The 25,741-nt window shown below is 37.3% G+C and overlaps 1 protein-coding gene across 2 annotated transcripts in view; it reads left to right on the top strand.

The window, feature by feature from the left end:
- Positions 1-25,741, top strand: part of thsd7ba (thrombospondin, type I, domain containing 7Ba) — a 259,565-nt gene that overhangs the window by 60,078 nt on the left and 173,746 nt on the right. For both annotated transcript variants that reach the window (XR_012335112.1, XM_065292788.2), the window contains exons 2-3: positions 7,609-7,942; positions 16,173-16,349. Coding sequence is in view for 1 of the 2 variants with exons in the window: in XM_065292788.2 (XP_065148860.2) it covers positions 16,208-16,349 (142 nt within the window). In the remaining variant the exon portion in view is untranslated. The remainder of the gene's footprint in view (positions 1-7,608; positions 7,943-16,172; positions 16,350-25,741) is intronic.

Below are 25,741 nucleotides of genomic sequence, written 5' to 3'. Positions count from 1 at the left end.
GTTCACTCATATTTTTTTCAATCTATTTTATTAAGATACAAACATAAAAAACAGGAAATATGTATAAAAAATATTCAGGACCAAATGTCTTATTTATGCATCGTCTGTGGTTAGTGTGACCTCTTTTGGCACTAAACACATCTTGAGCGTTTCGGAGCAGAATGAAGTAAAAAGAGTAATTTCTTTAAAATTAGAAATAAAATTTAATTTCATTTAGGTTTAAGATATCCTGCAATTGCTCAGATGGAAGAGGAGTTTACCCTAAAAACTTGACACATCAGTTTACATTTTTATACAGTTTTGAATACTACATACAGATTTCCTGTATTTTCTGGATGTATTCTGTTAAAGAGACTGAGAAACAATTACATAAGATCACTATAACATTGCAAAAACAACATATCTAATTTTGGCATGGTGGCCTAAGATTTTGCACAGTACTGTATTTGGTAATGTCATTTAACTGGGTTAAAAGCTCTTGCACTGTGACATATACATGTCATCCAATTTTTCTTCTGTGCACTTAGGACTTTGCTGTAAAATTGAGCATTTAACAGATTCTGCCGACAAACCAGTATTTCGTAATGGCCTAAGGCCGGGATTAAGTGGATTTAAAACAAAAGTATTTTAATGGATGTATAATAAGTGCAGAGAGAATTTGGTCAATATTATTATCGCAAAAGGATGTAGCGTTTAGTCACCATTCCGTCACCCCATACACCCAATCCAGAACCTTATGTTCAGAAAATGAGTGGAGCCTTGTGTTACCTTTACAAAGGGCAACTAAATCCTGTTCCCGCTCATTTTTCTTCACTTCCTACTGCTGGTGGAATGATCTTCCTATTGCAACCAATCAGCTTCGTCTCTTGCAACATTAAAAAAAAAACAATTACAAACCCATCTTTTCCAAAAATATTTGACATAGATATCAACCGCATTTTTTATCTCTTCTATCTTTTTTTAAAAACACAAACTTTTTCTTTATCCCTTAACAGGTATTGTTTTTGAATAGTTAAAACTTGTATGTTGGTATAAGCACCTTTTGTACTTTTGTTTCCCTACAGATCACTTTATTGTTTCCTAATCTTTGTAAGTTACTTTAGATAAAATGTTTAGTACTACACAGTTCCTAGTCTTTGTAATGTGTTTCAGCACTACATTTCTAACATTTATAATGTGTTTAGAAACAATTCTTTGAAATGATTTCACATGGACTGTAATGGAAGTTTCTGTATAGCCGGTTCATCGCACGTGGGGTGACGCGATACGAGTCTGGTCCGAACTTTACTTCCGGTTTCATTTTTTGAATATTCTGACTAGTTGCTAAACTGAACTCTATAACAAATACCTTGTCAAAAATAACAAATGTTTTGGTTTCCTAAGTAATCTACGTGTTGTTTATTTTGCTTGTTATATAAATAAACTATGTTTGAAGTATTTTGTTGTTATTTATTCTTAGCGGAGTTTACCGGAAATTACGTGTGGAACACGAAAGCGGCTTGTTTATGTTGTTACTGCTGAAACCGTCTATAGCTCAGGGCCTTTTTACACGAGAACCCTTGAGGGTGAAAACGTAAAAATATTTTATTGTATATGCCTTTCAACAATAATAAACAAACATTATTTCCATACGTCGGACCTTCAGGTTACCATAGCAGCACTGATAAATATACAAGAGTCTTTCCAGCAGTTGTATGAAATATTCACAGCTGGTATTACTGATCAGAGAAGGCACATTAATTACCTCCATCAAATTGTTGATGCACCAATTCATTGGAGGCAAACCAGACAGCTTTGGACGAGACCTGGGAGAACAAGGAAGAAAGTTGTACGCAGGCGCAAGGATTTGGTGTTGTTGTGTGGCAGTGCTTCACACTGCCACCTAGCCGCCTGCATGCTACATCAAATATCAAAAAATTTTGCGTCACCATTTGCACGCAGATTTCCCCCTCAAAATGCTTGTATAAACGCGGAATAAAAAGTGATAACGCAAAACACTTTTGTGTTTTCTATTCAGATCGTTTACATGTAAACGTAGCCTCAGTTACTATATAGCTCAGTTACTGTGTAGCTCAGTGGTAGAGCACTACGTTTGCAGCACAAAAAGTTTTGGGTTCGAACCCAGGGAACTCAAGTATTGATAAAAATGTATAGCTTGTAATCCACTGTAAATTGCTTTGGATTAAAGTGTCTGCCATAAAAGCATCTGCTACAGTAAATGCCTAAATATTAATTTAGCTGCTTTTGCATCTGAGCTCCTTATATGCAAACAGTCATTGCTTCACCGTGCTGTAATAAAATCAGCCCAATGCTGTCCAACACAGAGAAACTTCTATTAAAGTTCATGTAAAGTAATTTCAGATAATTCTTACTAAACACATTATAAATGTTCGAAATGTAATGCTGAAAAGGTTACAAAGACTATGAATTGTGTAGTACTAAATTGTGGAGTTACACCATTAAACAGTTTTTCCACATTTCTGTTTAGGATTATTTGGGAGCGGCTAAAACGGTGGCTCGATGACACACTGGAGCCACCGAGCATTGCGCCGCCCCTAAAATAACCCTCTGCAGCGGTATATTTGAAAGAGATGGCAAGTTTTCTGCGAGTGGATGTGGGTTCAGCGCTGACCGCGTTTGAGGGCAGAGAATCCTGACAGTTTTGAGAACTTATTTTATTTACTTGGCGATTTTTTTTTATCATTCAAATTTGTCTGGGTGGTTAATAACACAAACATTTAATATCAGACTTTATAACACATCTTTTCATGCTCCCATTGATAATTCCATTATGTCACTCAACTAATCCACCCATTACATTTAATGCATCTTGCATACTTGCATTAATATTGACATAGACTGAAAACGGAATTGTCTATCTGTGTGAGGCTTTACAGGACAGAAACACAAAAAAAACCTCCCCTTTAAAATCTCCAAGCAAGTAGAACATTTTTATCCCAAATAAAAGATGAAATAGAAAATGAAATCTTCAGGATGTTTCTGTTCATACATATCCAAAACTGGGTCAACAGAAAGTTACACCTGCCATTCTCTTTGAAGGTTTTTGTAGGAAGTAATGTTGATTGATGGGCCGATATATTCATGCTATCCCCTCACCAGTTGAGTGTGACTGAAATCGCATGAACAGAATCGATCCAGCTTTTCCTTTGCAGTACAATCTCCACTCTGCATCTTTTTTCTGCTGTCAGGCGGACTGAAGCATGTCACATTCTTGAGGTTTAGAAAACCATTTTGGACGCTATAGTGGGCATTTAAAAGCCCTGGGAAATAAGTCTGAGGTCAGAGTTGACGGAGGGAGGTAGAGCATGGCATTGAAAGTCGATATACAGCGCATGGGTTAGAGAGAAGAAAGATGGAAGAAGGCCATTTGGTGTTAATAGAACGAAAAAATGAGCAGGATGAGCTACCCGGTCCAGCATGCAGTGTTGACAGGTAATCATTGAACGTCAACCAAATGCAGCACAGCTCTGTCTCTACACTGTTTTTAGCGTCTCTGATGGAAGATGACAGCCGATAAACTGCCACAAGAACCTAGAAAAAGACAATGCTATGGAATGATATGAACAAAAAATCATTAGCATCTAAAAGCCACCAGAGATAATAATGCATTAACTGTCACAGATTTTTATTCGTGGACTCAAAGTATTCTATGTACTAGAAAAACCTGGAGCTGTGTTTTGGTCCAAGCTGGGATATCATCTTGTACTTGTAACAAATCAGCTACCAGCTGGTCAAACCAGCTAAAGCTTGTTTTGTGGGAAATAGTGGCTAGTCAGCCAGCCAATAGCTAGCTTAAACCAGCAAGTAATCAGCTTCTACACTATATGGACAAAAGTATTGGGCATACTTTTTTGTTTTTGGACTGTGGGAGGAAACCGGAGTGAAACACAGAGTAAACCTCCAATCTCTAATCGTAAAGACCTCTTGACCCAGCCAAAGCTTGATCTGGGGACCTTCTTGCTGTGTGGCAACAGTGCCACTGTGTCGCCCCAAAGATGTCTATTATGGTGCTTTTCAATTGCATAGTACCCCAGGATTTGGGTCAGCTCACCTCACTTTGGCTTGGTTAGCTTTTCTATCGAGTTTAGTAACACTTTGGAGTGGGAGGGATTGTAGGTGTGTATTTACCTACAATTTGCGCTATATTTGCGCTGCCTACTGCTGTGACATCATACAAGTGAGAGCGTGGTTGGAATACATCCTCATACATTCATTTAACGTTATTGCTCAGTCCGTCACAAAATTAAAATTGACCACCACAAATAGATGTTTGCACATCGCGTTTATCACTACCTCTGTCTCACATGACAGTTTCTGTACAAACACCGGTGGCATCAGTTGACGCACTTCACTGAGCCTCATTTAAGTAGCATTTAAGCATATGTGCGGATGTGCGCGTCGCGAATGTGCCGTCACAAACTTCAAGTCTGGAAAAAATTGGTGTGGTTTTCCTGATTCTCAACCTGTGGATGTTTTTCACCGCTAAAAGGGTGTTTGGGGAACTTATAGCAGAGCACAGACAACATGTTTGCTCGAGACAGCGCAAGCTAGCACTAAGGTAAAGCTAATCTTTTACATTATAGCGATAACGCTGGTAGTGACGATTCTCTCAGACCAATCAGTGATCGCTTGGAACCCTGACCGAGGTGGTAATAAAAAAGTATTGGGTACTACGTACTGCACCCAGTGGAAAAGCCCCCAAAAGTAAGCTGATCCGACCCAAACCAAACTGTGGGGTACTATGCAATAAAAACGCGCCATTAGTAGGGGGCGTCCCAACACTTTTGTCTATGTAGTGTTTGCACAGATATCAGCTTATGCTAAATTCATCCAGTCATCCGGTCTCAAATCTTACATTGTAGTTAAAAAAAGTGACTCAAACAATTAATGAGCCATGTACCCTTTTATAGCATTTTATTATTTCTTTAAAGGTCACTTTTAATGTTGCTTTAAACAAGACAAGCAAATCATAATTTTTCACTCTATCTCTGACTTTTAGGGCGTTTTCACATTAGCACTTTTGGTGCGCACCCGGGTTCGATTGACATCAGAGTTCGGTACATTTGGATGATGTGAACGCTGTCTTCCGAACTCGGGTGCGCACCCGCGAAACGTATTCGAGTCCGCTTAAAAAGGGTGGTCTGGGGTCCGGTTCATGTGAACTCCAGATCGGTTCGCTGCTAATGTGAGCGCAATCGTACCAAATCGCGGAAGTGAACCACTGTTAATTACGTATTATATGGAATGTCCCACCAAAACAGACGTGTGTGTTTGTGTGCGTGCACTTACCTTGACAACAAAATGCATAGAATGCTTGCTTGACTTTTGTTCTTATTTTTTTAAACCTTTGGTTTTGTTTTCAAAGAAATAATACAGAAACGCACTTGCGTCTGTCTGCCCCAAACATACTAAAGTCGTTTCGATGACAACGGTCTGTCCGCCGACGTCAATTTTTGCGGAGGCATTCAGAAATCATCGCTGCGTCCCAAATCGCCTACTTCCATACTATATAGTAGGCAAAGAGTACGAGAAGTAGTGCTTTTCGCCTACTATATAGTATGGAAGTATGCGGTTTGGGACGCAGCCCATCTCTCTGCTTGGAGTTCGTTAATCACGCAGTCGTCTTTTCGTTTACAGCGGTTGTCAAGCAACATGAGAACGCGCCGGCTGCAGCTTGATGATGCAAGCGTACCGCGGTTCGGATGCAAAAATAATATGTGAACACAGTCCATGGGGGGCATGGGGAGGCGGGAGCAATCGAACTCTGGTTCGGACCAGGCAATCGCACCAAATATGAAACCGCCCTTAGAGTTAAATTGAATATTGTACCTTAAAGACTTCTGTATGTAAATAGTACTGCATTTTACATCTTTGAACACGTAATGATTAAAAAAAAGCCCAGAAAGTCATCTGATAATGTAGCCTGGGTGCCAGCCGATCTTAGCCCCGCCCACAACATTTTGAGAAACGGGAAGATCGGTCTGGGGTTTCACCATTGAGGAGCTACTATGCGAGTTCCAAAACTGGCCGACGAATCTAATTGTGAGGGCGGGCTTTATACGTGATGGACAGATGATCAACAGTAACGTATCAACTACGTCACCAAAGAGCACGTGTGTTCAATCTGTTTACAACAAAATGGCTGCCGCGGTAGAAATCAGATGTTTGGATTCTGACATTGAGTCTGTTCTAAAGGATATCGACAGAGCATTGATTTTAAAAGAAGAACAGAGAAACGCGAGCAAGGCATTTGTTGATGTTTTTGCCGTCCTTCCTAGGGGATTCGGCCAAATTTGTCGCACTTATGAAGGATCAAGTTAAAGAAGCAACTGAAATGGGTATCACGGCGATGCAATTCGGTGTGCACGACGAGATGGATATAATTAGCGGTCGTTGCCAGCTTCTTTTCGGAATCCCGGAATCGTGGAGGGACATGCTAGGCTCGGATATTTTTCAAGCAAACGTAATGGTATCGTCGCGTTCAACTAATGTAAAAATGGTAAGAGATAGTCTTACTGTATGACTTAATGTGATATAAATGAAATGTTGTAAACATAGTAGGTGTTGATGTACGTTCGCTAACTCAGATTTGTAGTGTGTGTCATTGTGATGAAATAACTAGCAGTTCGGTCAAGCTGCAAATACGTCATTTCAACATACGTCTCACACCCCGTTGCTCTGATTGGTCGTAGGTCTATCCAATTGAGTGCAGAGGCATTTTTCGGTTGAGACACGCCTCATAATTATAGCTCAATGGAGCGGTATCAGACTCAAATTCTGACTAGAATTGAGTATGACAACGTCAGGCTACTGATAATGTGTTCAAGAACCAAGACCTTTTTTTTGGACAACCAAGCTCCTCAGGTTGTCATGGCCCTTACGAAAAGTAGCCATGGTTTTTCTACAGGTAAAACCAAAAAACATGGTTACTGTAGTAAAACCAAAATCCATGGTTACTACACTTATATATATATATATATATATATGTATATATGTATATATAAAAAAACAATTTCGTATGGGGGTGGATTGTGAAGATTTCGAATCAGTAAATAAACACTGTTTTCAGTTACATGTCCTTTTTTTAGAGGACTATACGCCGTACCCCACAAAAGGATGGCACAGTGGCTTGCATAACTGTCTCACAGCAAGAAGGTCCCTGGTTTCAACCTCGGCTGAGTTGGGAGGACTTTCTGTGTGGAGTCTGCATATTTTCCCTGTGTCAGTATGCTTTTACTCTAGGTTCAAAACATGACCTCAATTTGCTGATTGCAAATTCTAAAACATGCACACTACTGGTGAAAAACCAAAAATTGGTGCCCGACCAAAAAAATTATTAAAGAGAAAAAAGTCAAGACAACAAAGCTTAAAATACCAAAAAATCAGTCTGATAAAAGTTGACCTGTTTGAAAGTCCATTATTATTTTTGTTGTATTTTTGTAGCTTTGGTTTGCTGACTTTATATTTTTCTGCACATATTGTGATCAAGGCATCCATGTAATACATTTTACTGTGTCTGTGGGCAATTTTCAAACCGCATTTCAGTTTTGTTTGTCCAGCCTGAAAAATCTCTCTCTTTTGTTTCAGTCTCGCTTGCTTCAGGACTCTTTCTGGGTGAAATTTCCATCAGCGGATACTCCATCCAGCGATTGCCAAAGGGTTATCAGTTCTCATGACCGACCGGTGATGGTGTGACATACATATCTTCCACGCTCTGATCTTCCCGAGGGGGAGCCACCGAAGATTAGCCAGCAGATGATGCATCAGGAAAAGGACGAAAGGCTGTGTTTATCTGCTGTCCTCGTGTCACAGAGAGCTTCTGAGGAGCATTCAGCTGCCAGCAACATCAGCAGGCCTCAGCCATCTAGCTGTTTACCTTACCGTCACAGCTAAAGTGATGAGTCCCTGCCTTTGCTTTCAGGTACATACCACTGCGCCTTCAGCCTAATTGCCCAATTTCCCAGTTTGGGGTTGAGCGTCTTTGCTTTCTTCTTCAGCGTGTAATTGTTTGAGGTACAGTATGGTGCAAGAGGTGTCTCCTTTCCCTAGACAACTAGGACTAATGAAGAGGAATAGCTGCCATTTTGAGTCCCAATGCTCACTGTGTGTCACTTTGAGATGACATCTGTTCATTCAATTATAAGTCGGTTCTGACAACAGGGGTGATTTTAAGGGTCACAGGATATTTTGAGCTTATCCCATACCTCTGTGAATCCTTTGAGTAAATATTGAAATATCTTGTACTTTGTAATAAATGTCAAAAGGTTACATTTGCAAGGTATTATTTTAATAAAGTAAATCTGGAAAATTATTGTTCAAAGAACTGTACAACTAACAAGGTCCCATTCACCATATAGTCTCAATCTCAGATGTGCCTGAAGTTTACTTTGAAATGGAGATATATCTGGGAATTATTATCTTGATAAAGCTTAACTCTAGTTTTGTCTGGTTCTGCAGACCAGAAGGCGCAGCAGTGATTTTAAAGAGGGCTCATTGTTAGAGGCGGGGTGCATGATCTCTTAAAGCCAATGTTGACATTTGAAATCACCCTAACAAACACGCCCCTACCACAATAAATCTGGACCTTCTTTTGATCGACTCGCCCCACACATATGCAACCCAGACAAAGATGTTGGTTAGTAGACGCGCCACTTATTGCTGATTGGCTACAAGTGTGTCGTTCAACCTCCCTTTTCCAAAGTGTTTTTTTTTTTAAATCATGCACCCCGCGTTTAAAAAGTAAACTACAATTTGTTATAGATTTTGTCTACTGCATTATGTCTAATTTACAGAATAGAGAACATTGTAGCTCTTGTTGACTGTGGCAAAAATGCCTTAACATTGACAAGTTGACTTGGCAAATATTTGTAATAGTTGTATATATAATGCATAGTTTGCTGAGTATTTTATAAATCTTTTATTCGGTGGAGCAGTGGTAAAGCATTACATTAGCAACTCAAAAGGTTGTGGGGTCAATCCCAGGGAACACACATAATGATAAAATGCATACCTTGTAATGTAAGTCGATTTGGATGAAAGCGTCTGCCAAAAGCATAAATGCAATGTAATGTAATGTCAGTAGTAGAGCATTGCATTAACACTGCAAAAAGTTGTGGGTTTGATCCCATGGAACACATATATTGAATAAATGCATACCTTATAATGCACTGTAAGTCGCTTTGGATAAAAGCGTCTGCCAAATGCATAAATGGAATGGAATGGAATGTAAATGCCATTGTTTGTTGGCGAGTTGTGGGCAAATTGCAAGATTAGTTTTCATATTTTGTGGCAGTCATCATTTTCATCTCCAATTAAAAGGGTAGTTCCTTAAATTGATTGGGAATTCAATAAAATTGAATCATAGATTTTTTTATGAAAAAGAGAGATTATATTTTGGGCTCTATCTTACACCCGGCGCAATGCAGCGCAATGCGCGACGCAAGTGTCATTTGCTAGTTTCCACCCTGCGCAATTGTAATTTTCACGTTTAGCGCCGCATTGTTTAAATAGCAAATGCATTTGCGCCCCCTTTTGCGCCCATGGGCGTTCTGGTCTGAAAACGAGGTGTGTTCAGGCGCATTGTTGGCGCGTTGCTATTTTGAGGCAACTAAAATAGACTATGCCATTGACCAACAAAAACCTGGTCTAAAGTCTAAAGTCAATGGCGCAATGTGTTTTATGTTATTTAAAGAGCGCATTAGTAAAATGCGCCTATACACAGGGGACAACGCGGGTTTGCTTATCATAAAGTACATGAATGCGCAGCAGCACAAAAATGCTTTTAATTATGAAAGATTAAAGGATTGAATATAAAAGATTAGTATTGAGTCTCTTGGACATAAATGAGGAGTAATTATGAGACGTTAGAAGGCCTAAAGAGCTGCTTCACCTGCAGCCTGGTAGTAAATAAATGCTTTGCTTTAAACAAATGCATCTGTTTTTAAATGTTTTTTTAAATGCTACCTCATGGATGACTCTGTACCTGTGGATATGGTGAGATGAGAAACATTTTTAAGTAATGCTTAAAAAAACTCTTTGCTAAAAACACGCTGTCCAAAGTGCTGAAACGTGAGGAGAGCCGTTTGTAAATTCTTTATCTCCTGTTTGTTACAATTAAAGTATTTTTAGAGTACAAACCTTATCTTACATAGCCTACTTGTACATTATGTTTTGATGATATTGGATAGCCATACATTTAAAGCAATTGCCTGCTTTTTACTTCCATGACTAAAAGAAAACGGGTTTTAAAGGTTTTAATAAAAAAATAACAATTTCAATACAAGTGAAAAACAACACAATTATTTAACATTAATCTTAAACTGGGGATCTTCTTCCTCCGCTTAGTTTTTCAGTTTACAAAGTCCGTCATCTAAATAGGGATTAGACATAGCGCCAGCGCAACTTGCTTTTAAAGGGAATGAGAGCTGAGTCTCTCATTGGTTTACTGCACGTTACGCCCAAAATACAATAGGACCTACCCTTTTCGACCATGCGCTCAGCGCACAAACCATTTCTCCCGTCGTTAAATTAGCAAAAGTGCATTCGGACACGCCCATTTAGACGTTGCGCTGTGCGCTTTAGACAATGCGCTTAGATCGTTAAAATAGGGCCCATAGACTTTAAAAGGGTAAGAAAGAAATGATTCTTGTAAGAACCTTTGACTGAATGGAACTTTTTATGGGAACCAAAAAGCAATTCTAATGCATCGGTGCAAAGACATTTTCTAAAAACGTTTTTATTTTATTTTAAACTCTTTTCCCGCCATTGAGAAAATGCTTCTCTGCCAATGACGAGTATTTCCGGCACTCCGCCATATCACTATTATCCTCCAGGTTGCGCTTTTTTGCAACTTATAAAACCTGGAAGTATCGCCCTAGCACAAACAGCTGTATGTCTGAGTATGTTTATAGGATTGCTCTGAATCTGATCTCTATCAAAAGTCCTTCACAAAACAAAAATGAAATTATTTCAGCTTTTTGCTCAAAATTTGGTGTTTTTGAAGAAACCCATATTTGAGAGGTGATAAAAGACAACTGATGAAGGTAGAATAAAACTCTTTTTTAAGCAGATGGTCTGTTCTTTCATTTGATATTCTATGTTTATATATTTTAAAAAAGAACATTTTCTGGAAGGCACTTTTGTGAAAAATGCTGGCGCTGGCTGGCAACAAAAAAAAGCGAGGAATGAATTAAGAGTGTATGTTAACCAGGTAACTCCACATATTATGCACTCACTGAATTTCTGCAATTTCCCGTCTTGCAGGTCGATTCCCACTATGTTTGTGCAAGGATGTAATAAAATTCTTCAGCTTCGCTTCACTGCCGTTTTGGTTACTTTTAATGCCAAAAGTAGACTCATATGAACTTCACAGCCTACATTAGCGCATTCGGTGGTTAAATTGGATTGGGGGTACTTAAGGACTTTTGAGCTAAAATACAGCGTGCTGAAATGGCTCAATTGTTTAGTGAGTTTTCTCTCGTATTTTCTTTTCCTAAGCCTTTTTTGCTGATGCCGTAAAGTGAAAGGCCTTTATGAGTTTAGTGTTTCTATAAGACTGATTTTATGGACAACTAAAGCAGGCTAGAAATTACAGGGTAGTATTTAAAGATTTGCTTGTTTTGTCAAAAACATGCCAATTGGACGCATTACCGTATGGAAATTCAAGCGACGGAAAGACATGAGCGTTACATTAAACAGGATTAAGAGCTTTGTTTCCTTTGCTGTCAGAGCTGGTGATGTCCTGCAGAGAGACACGCTGGCTGAGGTTGCCCCAGACCTCTTACAGTCATACAAGTGAGTGATAATCGAGGTTTAATTACCGTGCCCACCTGTTTACAGATGGACTTTCTTTCCCAAGTGATGGTTTGGTACCATAATGGCAGATTTTGAACAGGCGATGCTGTTTAAAGTTGGAAAACGTGCTCGTTTTGAGAAACTTGCCACTTGAGTGTCAAGTCTTGGAGATGAGAAACTCTCCCAGGTTCTTAAGACTGCACACTGTGTTCCAGTCTGAGCCCACAAGCTTTGTTTGACCTAGTTATTCTGAAAATGCAGCGCAGGACTTTGACGCACAAGATTTCTAGGATAGCTGTGTTCGCTGTGGCTGGTGACAAGCACATATGCAGCAACGTGCATCTGTATTCACATCCTCCATGTCACGTCAGCCACAGAGAAAAGGCCACATCCATCATGCAAAGAGTTTTTACTCTCTGTGCTTGAATGTTTGTTCTGCTGTTGTGACCTTTTGTTAATATTCATTGTAAATATTGACATTTTTGTTGTGTTCTGTTATGTTTTTATTTATTTGTGTTTCTCTATTTGCCACCTTGTACACTGGAAAAAAATCTGCATGAAGTAAAACAACTTGGTTTTTCAAGTCAATTCAGCCTACTATTTTAAGCTTTGACCTGTGATAAGTTCACATAACTTATAAAACCAAGTTAAAAATGTTTGACTTAATTTGTTAAGGTAAGTAACATAAAAATCATATTATTTAAGCAAAGTTTTAATGACAATCCATATTTATTTAGGCTCTCTGTATAACGATACAAAGAGAAAAAAGGAAATAAAAGAGTTTGGTTCCAAAACCCAATAAATCCATTTTGACTAATTTCGGTAAAAATGTGTTTTCTATACCAAGAAAGTGACAAGATGACAAACTTTCACATAGAATCTTTAGGTTATAAAAACATGCAAAATTCAAATCCATTATTTTATTTTCAAAGTTTATTATAAAAACTAATTAATTTTCAGCAAAATGCAATAAATCCCTGACAAGTTTTTGTTTTCAAAATGCTATAAATCTATTGAATCAATATATAAATGTGCATTCAACTTTGCCATGTTATATTCATTTAGTTGACTATTGGTATACACTGATTAAAAAAAATAAACATTAATGGCATTAATCAAAACACTTTATCATATCAAGAACACTGTCATCGCTGCTGTCATCCTTGGGACGTCGTTGCTGAACTTTTTTGACAGCGATCAGCTATAAATGTTTTGGTCCTGCTCGATTTCCGTTGACTTCAATTAAAATAATGGAAAGTTTATTATAAGATCCTCTGGGGTCAATGTGTTAGCATGACAGAAGCTTGATGCTGTCGTTTGAGAACAAGCAACATCCGGCATTTTTCCACCTCCCGAGTGCCTCTCACGTAAATTATTTGATTTTAATGGCTTTCGTTTCTTCCCCGCGACAGAAAACCACCACAGGTTTATAAATGCCATCAAAATTATTATTTTGTTTTTGTTTGTTTGTTGATCATGAAGTACAAAGTAGATGAGGAAAACTAGGATTATGTGTGTATTCATATTCAATGCGCAATTGTTGTTTACAGTGCGTGGAATGGTGCGCTGTGATTGGTTAAACAGATTTATTTCATTCTGGAGAGAAGGAGGACTGGCGTTTGTCGCGGTTTGGAAAAAGGGAGAAAAGGTGACAGAATAAAAATGAAGTATTGACTTTTTAATCCTGACCTGATACAATACTGATTTTGGCATCCTGTTGGAACCAAACTCTTCAAATATATGCACAAATTGTAAAAAAAAAACTCCTTTTTCAAAACAATATGATACTGCAAAAATCAGTATTTAGTGTACCTTTCTTGGGACTAAGCACATTGTGAACTCTTTTAAAGAGAATAAGAAATAAGGCTCTTATGACATTTTGGTTTAAGAGAGTGTGCAGTTTCCTGCTATTGCCCAGGTATAATGGGAGGTCACACTAAATACTTGACACTTTGGCTTATAATATCATTCAGTTTTTCAAAACTGCATACAAATCTGGTTTTATTCTAATAAAGAGGCTGAGAAATAATGATATGGTCACTAAAGACTTGCTGTACATTATATATAGATCAGCTTTAGGCCCTCTTGTGACCCTTCAGAGTACACTTGAGTTTGGAGAATGGATGAATATATTTATAATCCGAGTTGCTTCCCACTGTTGCTGCCTACACACTGCTCTAAGCCTATATTACATTGATCCGACAAATGACAACAAACATCTACAAATTTGTTCATTTTAAATACAGTACACTTGGTTATAGTACAGTACAGTATATGCATGGATACGCACAACTACATGAGATGCTTGATTCATAATTGATTTCAATAGAGTATGCCATGCTGTTAAGATAACATTCTGGTTCACAGTTCATTCACGCACTCTCAGACAAAAAGAAGGTACAAAAGTTTGCACTGGGGTTTATTTTATACCTAAAAGGTACATACTGGTACCTCAAAGGTACAAATGGTACATATTAGGACCTTTGGTACCACCAAGTGACAACTTTTGTACCTTTATTTCTGAGAGTGTGGGAGTTGGAGACCCCTGTAGAATGCTGTTGTTTGTATCCTCAAAATGGCATTCATTAAAAAGCCATCTGTTATATTTATTCCTATACTGTCGCTGAAAAATATTAATCAGTTAAACATTTAAGAATGCAATTAATGATTTCTGATTCCGAATGACACGTTTGACATATTTATGTGTGACAAAATTGGCCATTTTATAAAGACAAACAATCAAAGAAAACCCGTAAGCACCATTTGTATTGATTTGATATTGTTCTTTACATTCGGTCAATCTGTTTAAATATTCATAAGGTCATGCAAATATCTCAGATATTGCAATATATTGATGGCACCCACAAGATATCGATGCACAACTCTGTGTATTCAATGCACAATGTAGTGTCTTGTTCAAAAACTATTAACATAATTCATTTTCAGCTTTATTTTGAACGAATGCTGCATTGGAATTTTTGAAAACGTTTTAATGGCAGATGCTGAATGTCGATTCTGGATGAGGCTTACTGTAGCTCTACAGATCAACACAATTTAACAACTTTAATACAAACATTAAACGAAATCAGCTTTCAAAAATCAATGGGCCAAACTCCCAAACAACCAGCTGTAGGAAGGAAAACTCTGTGTAGCCTTTTGAAACTAATTTCATCAAGACATTTACTTGTGGGGGCAGTTAAAGGATAAGAGATGTTTTTTCACGCTGTCAAGGCCCCTCACCATATTCCTCTCAAATCAGATTTTCCTTCCGGAGAAACACCACCGAAGCAATGAAATAAAAATCTAATTTTCCAAAATGAAATCAACCAAAAACCAATTGGGAGTCACAGCCTTTCCCTGAGAAATCACATCAAAATAATTCCTCATTCCAAACACATATTTTAGTTTGATGGCAATTCATCCATCAATACACAAATTCTGTCTATCCATCTCGAACAGATTGTGTGCAGGTATTGCATTGTGCGCTACCTCCATAAGAGGAAAATCAATCAAAATTTTAATTCTGATAATACTGTAATACACTGGCCTATGCGGAGCCGTGTCCCATCAGTGAAACAATGATGTTGTAAAATATAGTGGTTCCCATTTCTCCTCTCTCGCCGCGGGAGCGTTACCAATGAATAACCTTGGTTTGTGCTGCAGAGCTGTTTAAATGAGTTACTTTCCCATTTCGGTTGTCAATGGAAAAGTTTATTATATGTGAGCGGCATAACGTGGATCCGGTCCATTGCGTTTTCTGCCATTTGAATGGCGTGTAGATATCTATCAATCACTGCGTGATATAAAACACAGTCGGTTCTACGTTTGCCGTCATCAAACAGCTGCTTTACTGAAAAAAAAGAAACACAACAGCAACTGGCTCGACTCCATGACTGCTATCTAAGAGCGTTTGCAAGAAAGTTCATTGAAAATCAGATATGCATTAAATTTCCTGCTCACATATGCCTGGAGAGCCAGCGATTCCAGAGCTAATCCTTCACCCAAAGGATATGAATTACAGCGGCGGGGGACAGAATTAAACGTGTTGCAATAAAAAGGTGTTAATACCCTCAATTATTTCAAGGCTGAAAGACTCAAGGCTCTGTCTGTGTTTACCTTGACGGTTACCGCATCAGTGCGTACGGTTTTAATAACATGCTATTAATTGCGTTTTTAAGAAAGAGTGATCCTGATCATTCGGTGATTCTGAATAGCACCTGCTCTCAATTTCATGTTCCTCAAAGGATTACTCGTTTAACTTATATCGGTGATTAACATAATGATTCCCTAAAGCTGTTTGTCATGCTTGCCTGGTGTATTCAGGGTATAATCACAGTTTGCATGATTTCTTCTGACAGGACTAAAAGTGGACAGGACGTCAATTGGTTGGACTATGATTCTAAAAGATGACTCGGGTGTAAGCGGCTGGAAATGGCGTGTCGGGAACTACCTGCTGCTTTCTGTGTCTCTCGCTGCGATGCAAGTGCGGTCGGACCTGGAATTCCCAAAGGACAGACACTATATGTGGAAAACGGGTAAGCGTTGTATGTTGATCATTCCTGTGATATGGAGATACCCATCTCGGCCATAGATCTCTTTTTAATGGCTTGCCTTTGATGTTTCTCCCTCCCGTTAACGTGACACAGCATGCATCCATTCAGGATTTTATCTTCTTATGCTCCAAGCTATACAGTGTTTATCAGTAACGAATGCAATAAATACCTCTGTGCCGGAGTTTCGTCGAGATTTATCTTTCATGGTTAATTATTCCGGTGCTTTCAGGAAAAAGGCCTGGTGGTTGGTAGGGATGTGCAAAACAACATGTATTATTAAAACTGACTGGTTGGTGGGTTGTCGAATAGTCAAGTAATTGGTGTTAAAAAGTCCTGTATAATTATGCTGGTTACGTGCTTACCAGACCGATATCGGAGTCGTTATAAAGGAGAAACTTATTCTTGCGTGCAAAATGGAGGAGGTTTGTGTTTTTAAAATGTTGGCTAATTTTGACAAGTAGTTGTTAAAACATTGCTTGTTGAATATTACAACATGATCTCACAGCAATTCATAACTACACTGTAAAAAATTGTTTGCTGTCTTAATTTTTTTTGTTTAATCAACTTAGATTTACCAGCCTGATCTCACCAGAATTTGTACATATTTTACGAGTTGGCTAATTTATATTAATTCATACGAAGTAAATCGTGCAAAAACATATGATTCTAATGAAAAGAACAACAACAAAACCTAACCCCTAATCCAGCATCTAACCCCAACGTCCCAGGGGTCAAGGCAAATCGTACAAACACTTACAAATGTGGTCGTAAGAATTAATACGAATTAGCCAACTCGTAAAATATGTATGAATTCTCCTGAGATTTCAACTTACTATTATTTATGTTGACAAGGGTTGAGTTGCTACAACTTATAAAATGAAGTTTACATATTTCAACTATACTATACCAGCTTGACCTCACGAGAATTCATACATATTTTACGAGTTTGCTAATTCGTATGAATTCATACGAAGTTAATCATGCAAAAACTTACGATTTTGAAGTAATTTCAACTTGCTGTTATTTTTTCTTGACAAGAGTTGAGTTGCTAGAACTTATAAAATGAAATCAACATATTTCAATATATTATACCAGCCTGATCTCATGAGAATTTGTACATATTTTACGAATTGGCTAATTCGTATGAATTCATACAAAGTTAATCGTGCAAAAAGGTATGATTCTCAAGTCTTTTCAACTTACTTTTATTTATCTTGACAAGAGTTGAGTTGCTACAACTTATAACATGAAGTCGACATATTTCAACTTTATTATACCAGCCTGATCTCACGAGAATTCGTACATATTTTACGAATTGGCTAACTCGTATGAATTCATACAAAGTTAATCGTTTAAAAACGTACGATTTTCAAGTCTTGAATAGTTCAACTTACTATTATTTTTCTTGACAAGAGTTGAGTTGCTACAACTTATAAAATGAAGTTGACATATTTCAACTATGTTATATTATGCTGATCTCACGAGAATTCTTACATATTTTATGAGTTGGCTAATTCGTATGAATTCATACGAAGGTTATCATGCAAAAACGTACGATTCTCATGAAAAGAACAACAACAAAACCTAAACCGCCCCTCACCCCACACCTAACCACAACATCACAGGGGTCAAGGCAAATCGTAAAAAAACTTACAAATGTGGTCGTATGAATTAATACGCAAAAACGTATGATGCTCATGAATGGAACAACAACAAAACCTAAGGGCAGGGTTAGGGGTTGTGGTTTTATTATTATTTTTTATAATCATACATTTTTGTACGATTCACACACTGTAAAAAACAACTTTTAAACAACTTACTTTGTTGGTTCAACTTAAAAAAAGAAAGTTACTTGGATTTTGAGTTAATTCAACTTAAAAATATTAAAAGTTAGGTAACTTTTAAAAAGGTAAAAACTAATTTTTTAAATGAATTAACTCCAAATTACTTTTTTAAGTTGAACCAACTTTTTTTTTACATGCATCATACAAATATTTAAAATTATGAATGAATTTTAAAAACACTAAGGTATTTCCTTAAGATCAGGCTGAGTAATAAAAAGAATAAAAACCTTGAGAGGGTTTTGGCCATGTCTTACCCGCATACATATGCAAGTCACCTTAAGTGGTTATCTCGTTTGCTTCGGACGTACCGAACTATGCTACTCATATTGAAAACTCAGGTTCAATTACAGTAAAGTCTCGATGTCAGTGAGAATAGTCAAACAATGAAAATTAAATAAGTTTCTTGGCATCCATAATAATTGCATTTCACTTGTGTTAGTTCTTAATTATGTTGTTTTGATTTTGTGTTATGTTTGTGACACACGTTTATGAAAGATTACTTCATTTGTTCTTCACTGAGCATTTGTCATCGACACAGCTCTCAGCCTCACAACCGTACCCACATCTTACATCTTCCAACTCAACACTAGAAACTCTGCTTAGTTTTATCAAGGCCTCATGTGTACCATAATATATGCTCCGAGAACGTTTATCCATCTCTTTCTGAACAGTGACAGGACCTACTGCAGAATATGTAAATGATGTATATAGTAATCTATTCCTAGTCCTCAAAGCTGGAGTAATTACCTACTGCTATGCCTACCTCCAGATTTATGGTCTTGTAAAGTAAGACAGGATTTTCTACACGTTGTGCTCAGTTTCACAAACAAGAAAATCAGATTTTGATCCTTAATCTCTCTGGTTTTGTCAGAGCAGGTCGGAATTTTCCCCGGCTGGGATGATTGATTCCAGATAAGGACTTTGCCCTCGGCACCTGCAACTTCCTGCAGCTGTTGACGTCAAAATGTTTGAAGAATGAAATGCAAAGAACGTAATTTGCATTGCATAAATGATTTAAAATACCCAAAGGTGATTCAATTTCACCCTGATTGTTGTCCTCGCCTCACGTCTAAGAAACAGACCTGAGGACTGACTTTAAATAACCCCCAGAGTAACAAACCCTCTGTATCACCATCAGATCAGCAGTGTGGAAAATGAAGTAATGAATTTAAACTCACTGCCTGAGATGCTACGGTTTCTTTCTTTCTCAGCGACTGCCGTTTTTTGAGGCCCCATTGGCTTTGTGATGATCAGCACTTTCATTTGGTTTCTCGCTGTCTGATGATGGTACCACTCAAATGATAAAGAGATTGATGAGCTACAGTTGAAAAGGCTCGAACACAAAAGGAATTTAATAAGATCATCCGTATACATACAGTACAGTAGCTTTAAAAAAATGAAAAGTCATCACATGATTCAATAAAATCTCCCAGTATTCGGTGCACGGCCAAGTAGGACCATGTACACACATAATCCATCTACCGTATAACCATTCAGAGCAACATAAAAATTTTATACTGTAGTAAGGATCATCATGTGCTCAGAGCAATTATCAATGCTTTACACAGAATGAAAAATGTGTGGTATGAATTATTAAAATCTTAATCAAAAAGTCAACGGTGCTCCATTTAACCACGCTTGATGATCAGGGTGTAACTGTGGTTTGAGACAGCGAGGTAACGTCTTTGTAGGTCAGAATTTTTATCGTGCGGTTTGAGGTCCCACCTTTGGAGTTTCTTTGGCAAACTTTACAGAGTCGGCAGATACGTATAGACGCTGCGAGTTGTGAGGTCTGGAAAACATTTTGTAGCTATTTTGTCAGCTTATATGGCTTTATACTCGCTGTACTATGTGGCTTATAATTCTTTGACGCACTCATCCACAGCAGAGCTGAGTTTAAATGAGTTTTCCAGTGTTACAGGTGAAGTCGTTCAGTCAGAGTTGGCTGAACACTGTATGACTCTTCATGTTATGAAGTGCTGATGTGTGCTTTGGGCTTGACCTTCATCATTGTCTGAAAAACAGAGGGAACCCAAAGCTTTGGGTAATGGAGGATCATTTAGCGATTTAAACAAAGCACTCTCATTACGGCCTGTAAAGAACAATAGCTCTTGGTTCATTTTTCACCAGCGACTGCCTGAAGAGAGAGCGAGGGAGAATGAGATAGACATTGATTTGATGTGGTTGTCTTAGAAAAAAAGTGGTAGAAATGTTTCACTTTGATGCCTGTTCAACAAAATAAATGGTATTCTGAATAATAGTGTAACATTATTGCGTCATGATGTTTAACATTTATTTAGTGTAAATGTGTTGTTCTGGTATCTACCAGCAGGCGTTGACTGTACCATATTAACCAGACATTTTTTGGATGTAATAGAATAAAGGGCGGCCATGTTTGCAACGCCTCCAGGTATTGTTACAGCAAGATGTCATATAATAAGTCCCTTTGCCAGAGGATGTCATTCTTTAACGGTTGATAACTGGCTCTCTTTACTGGAAGTCGAGACTAGAGCAGCCATATTGTAGGTATGATGAAAAAATTTTGGCTAGACAGAGCAGACATTCCTATTTACAAAGATACATGGATTGTAAACATCTGTTGAGGGTTGAGAAAGTTATGATATTTTTTTTATATTAGAAATCAGAGGAAAAAGTTATATATGGATGTCAATGGAAAGTGTGTGACGGAAAAGGCTTGTTTTTGCTTATAACTTTCTTATTTATCAGATATTTGCATGAAATTTGAACAGAAGGTACAATTTTGTTCATTCTTTCAAATTAAATCATGAATATTTACTGTTTTTGTCGGAATGGGCATCAGACTTTAGTTGGAATGGGCATCGGACCCATGGTAACCATGGTTTTCAGAACGATGCCTGCGCTGGACGTTCTGACAGGACTTTGACTGTAGTTTATCACCAGAAATGTAATATTAAAATTTCCATGATTTATTTAAATACCGCCTTCTCCATAGATTACCATGGTTCAGTACAAAAAGATGTTTATTGTGGTCCATCTACGTTTCATTAGTGTCCAGAGTTTGGTGGAAGCACACTGACCGGTTGAAAGTGACACAAATTTTTAAACAGTTGCTGTGAACTAAAAACACTTCCAGGTTGAAAGCTAAAAATATCAAACGCTTCCGGTGGTCGGACTTGACGTATTAATTGTTGTATTTAGTGAAAACATACTACAACCATGCAACGAGGATTTGAAATTGCATGAGAAGCATTGTAAAAGTCCTGCGTGGGCGGAAACAGATTTTTATACAAATTTTGATGCGCGTGCCCGCGATGCCAGCATTGCTACATATTGACCATTGTGATGCCCCCATTTCATATCAGTAGTAGTGACGAATCTTGTCAGTAGTAGTGACAAATTTTGTTAATATTAAATATCTTTGGCTGGGTTTGTACTTTTTGACCCAGCGCTAGGTTGAAAATAACCATTTGAGAGTGCAACATTTAACATGCAATTTTGTACAGATTTGTATTATGTATAATCTATCTGTATAATGCATGCTGTGTGGGGATTCAAGTGGGCACAACTTAACTCGAGCTTTGACTTGAAATTGATTGGCACCCATCCGATCTATCTGATGAAGACAATACGGAAGTGACTTAAACTGCAATTCATCGACGGGCCGCAAGAGGCTGGCTCCAAAAAGGAGTCAATTCCCCTAGACCCCCATGTTAAAATGCCCAACTTTACAGTATAAAATAATATGTTTACAGCGTGGTGCAAAAAGTGTTTTGGTCTATATAGCTAATTTTACCCTTCGTGACAACTGTGAGGGGGGTGAATTTTTTTGTAACTCATCTGTTTAAAATATATTAAGCCCTAAAGTTCTGCATAATTAAGGGCGTGGCCACTTGAGTGACAGGTGAACTGCCACTGCTGTCACTACCAGCGAGCTAGGCGGGCGTGGTTTCAGCTGCCAGCCACCTCAGCTTCACTCACATCGCGCCTTCTTATCCATTTTCGGTTATCTGTGAGGGACGTGCAGTCAAGATGGCAACGGCAGGCTCCGTCTTATGGGTGACGCCATGGATGCTACGTCCATATATTTTACAGTCTATGCTTAAAATACATTATCTGATTAACAATAGATACAACCAATACTGCACTGTTCATCAGCATATACTGCTATGTAAAGTAGGAGAATAAAAGACGAATATTGCTTTTAACCTCATTTGTTACATTGGAGTGCAGATGGTCTATTAAAATGAATGTGGATCATTTTAATAATTTTTATAGCTGTGTCCTGCTTTTTGATAATTACTGAACGTTGCATATGATCTGTGCAGGTGAAAAGTAGCAGCTAATAAACAAACAATTCAATTCACCTTCAAACAGTGTAATAAATATGAGTGTGTAATCTCCCTGTGTGAAAAACACTGCAGACTCGGTATATAGGCAAACACATTAGAAATCACACTTTGGAAATAATAGACCAATCCTTCAGTGATTTATTTTCCAAAAGATTGAGTTTAAATGAAATTGCTAGAATGAACAAATTGCCTCTCTATTGATTTTTTGCTTTGTTCTGTCTCTCACCCTACCATATTAGCTCTTATATATGATATACCATACTCTGGTTGATCCATCGCATTGACTCTAGTGATGATGAGCCTTCAAATGACATCACATTTGGTCCAAAATGACCCTAATTTGACATCATTACGATTGTCCAGTATCCGATTTGAATGTAAATATTAATCAGCATAAAAGGATACTTGGAAAGTAAATAGGACAAAAAAATGCAGTAAAATGAATTGATTAACATGGCTGTGGCCCTAGTTTCAATCGCCAGATTCTTCACAAGCATCTGATCCATTCTGCACATTAAAATGTCAAGAGCATTAAAAAAACACTTTCCTGTTTCTGATTGTCTGGCTTTATGCAATTTCCTAAGAGTCAAAACGAAAAGGTTTTTTATCAGTTTGCTAAGAAATAAAGGATTGTTTAGAATTATCAGGCTTCTCCAATCAGAAAAACATGTGCGAGGCGTGTGGCATTTTAATAGATATTTAAGAGGCAGATTACTTATATCCTATTAAACAAGATAACTCTCAACGTGTAAGGTTGGTAGGTAACTGGTTAGCAGACACTTCAGTGTGGGAGGACTTTACTTAATCAGTTCCCAAATGTCACTGTTCCCAATTTCCAATAATTCCTGTTCTTCAAAGTCCTGGTTGTTTGCACTGTTGATAAGGCTTATCTTCAAAAACAGAGCATTCCGGTTCATCTGCATTTCTGGATCAGGGAGAATAATCAGATGAACACACATGGCAATACACTTTGCTATTGCCTCCTCATGGATGATAACCACATTTCCTAAGGTTTGAATTAAGGTCTGAAATTCCCTATTAGGAGATGTAATGTATCATCTCAATCCCAAGAGCTTATTTTATACACACGGGCTTAAATTTGTTCATTTTTTTGTAGATATTCATTCATTAGTCATGATGGCGCAGTGACGAATTAGAGCGGTGTGTCATATATCAAAGTATTTTATTTTCTAAAATGACATTTATTGGTTTGGTATGTAGCTATTTTAGATTTGTAATACATCTGTCATTATGTATTATGGAAAAATAAGCTGCTACAGTAATATATTTGCAAAGAGGCTGAACGGGATAGGAAACTACGTCATCATCTAGAAGGAATTAAGACAACTATTGATCTTCTTAAAAGAAGAAAGAATGCTGTTTGTTTGTCCCTACAATGCATGTGAATGGTGACTGAAGCTGTCAGTAACTTTCTGCATATAGTACTTAATTTAATTCGATTATTAAGACTGTAATTTTAAACGCTATATATTGGGCGTTGTAATGGATTGAAGGCTAATATGACGGTAGAAATAGAGTAAATTATAAGACATAATTTTCGAGTTTAATTTAAGTTTTGTTTGCTTTAAATGTTTGCTTAAAATAAATTTCGTTTAATATAATTAGTCTCTTAATTTTAATGAATGTTTTGTTGATAAGTGTTGTGAATATTAAAGAAAAAGTACATTAAAAAGAACACCGTGCGTCATTACGTAACAAATATAAACTACTGCAATATGCTATCAAATGCCAAAACATGCAGTATTATTTTTGTAATAATATAGTTGTTGTTGGATGTGCAAAATCATATTATGGATTGCGGCATGCTTTTGACTGAAAATCAACATCATATGTAAAACTTTATGCGATTGTGCTTTTTGCAATTTCTGTGTCACTGGCTAAGGGTGTGTGTGGGCGAGGCACACACTTTAAAAAAAAATCAACGTCATATTAATTTTAAAAACTTTTGCCGGCCACGCTTTTTGTCATGAGAGGAGGATGCGTGTGGGGGTTGCGGGAAACACATACCACATGCACAGAGAACAACGACATAAAGAGAATATAAGTTATTTGGTGTTTTCTGATGAATACAATCGGTTTGTAAGAACATTTTTAAATGGACTAAATGGACTATAAGATCATCAATATGAATTGAATTGAACTCTGAAGAATGAACTATTATAGGCTAAACATAAATGTACACATTTCGCTTTTAAAACCGCACAGAAAACTCGACTGGCGCGACTTTCAAAGCGCCTTCCATAGATTTCCATAGATTCAGAAATGCATCTCCATGCATTATTCTTCTTTTAGTTATCTCTTTAAAATCAGTCATGTGTATGTTTTCTGCCATTCCAGATTAAAATGGTATTCGTTTTTCGAATAGCCTAAATCTTTTTTTTGCTTCATGCATTTATTTTTAGGTGCAAATGCGACTTGTAAAATTAAATAAACGCACTCAACTGAGTAATTTTCTATAGCTACACATTATGGTATGAAAATCAAACAATCATCTAAAGAAAGGGGCCCAAAATTTTGTCTCGCATACCCCCCTTGAAACTGTTCATTGCGCCCCTGAGGGTAATGACAGACATTTTTGAGTGAATTTTTTTTAAACGTTATTAATACAGTATCCAAATCGCATTAGACACAAAAATCAAACAATCAGAGTGGATTCTGCAAACAACTGCTATGCATTTTCTGTTTTCTATTTTTGCAGTGACTGTTCACCATCTGGTCTCAAGGTTATTTTTTAATTGTATGAAATTAAATCTTCTAGAATAATTTATCACAATAACAATAGACATGTTACACAACATTTGACAGCCAGAGAGTGTGTAAATACTGTAATATATTATTGTCTTTTGAACAATGTCATGTTTTGAACAGTTTAATTTGAACTATTTAAAAATTTTATTTTAAAATGTGTTGTTTGCCAAGTGTGTTTGATTTATTATATTATTATTAAAATATTATGTGGTAAAGTATTTTATTATAATAGTAAAATCTTTACATCTTGTTTTATTATCATTATACAAAGTTATCACAGAGGTGAAAGCCAAATGATTTTCGTCCTTAAAGCTTTGAAAAGAAGTGACAGATTGACATTTTGAATATTTCCCCCTGACAAATACCAAGTGCAGTACAGAATGGCATTCTGTTATTATGCTTTGAGAAATGGACTGGCATTTGAACAGGC

Source organism: Paramisgurnus dabryanus, chromosome 15, assembly GCF_030506205.2.
Source record: "Paramisgurnus dabryanus chromosome 15, PD_genome_1.1, whole genome shotgun sequence".
NCBI lineage: Eukaryota > Metazoa > Chordata > Actinopteri > Cypriniformes > Cobitidae > Paramisgurnus > Paramisgurnus dabryanus.
This window is presented reverse-complemented; position numbering and strand designations above follow the sequence as displayed.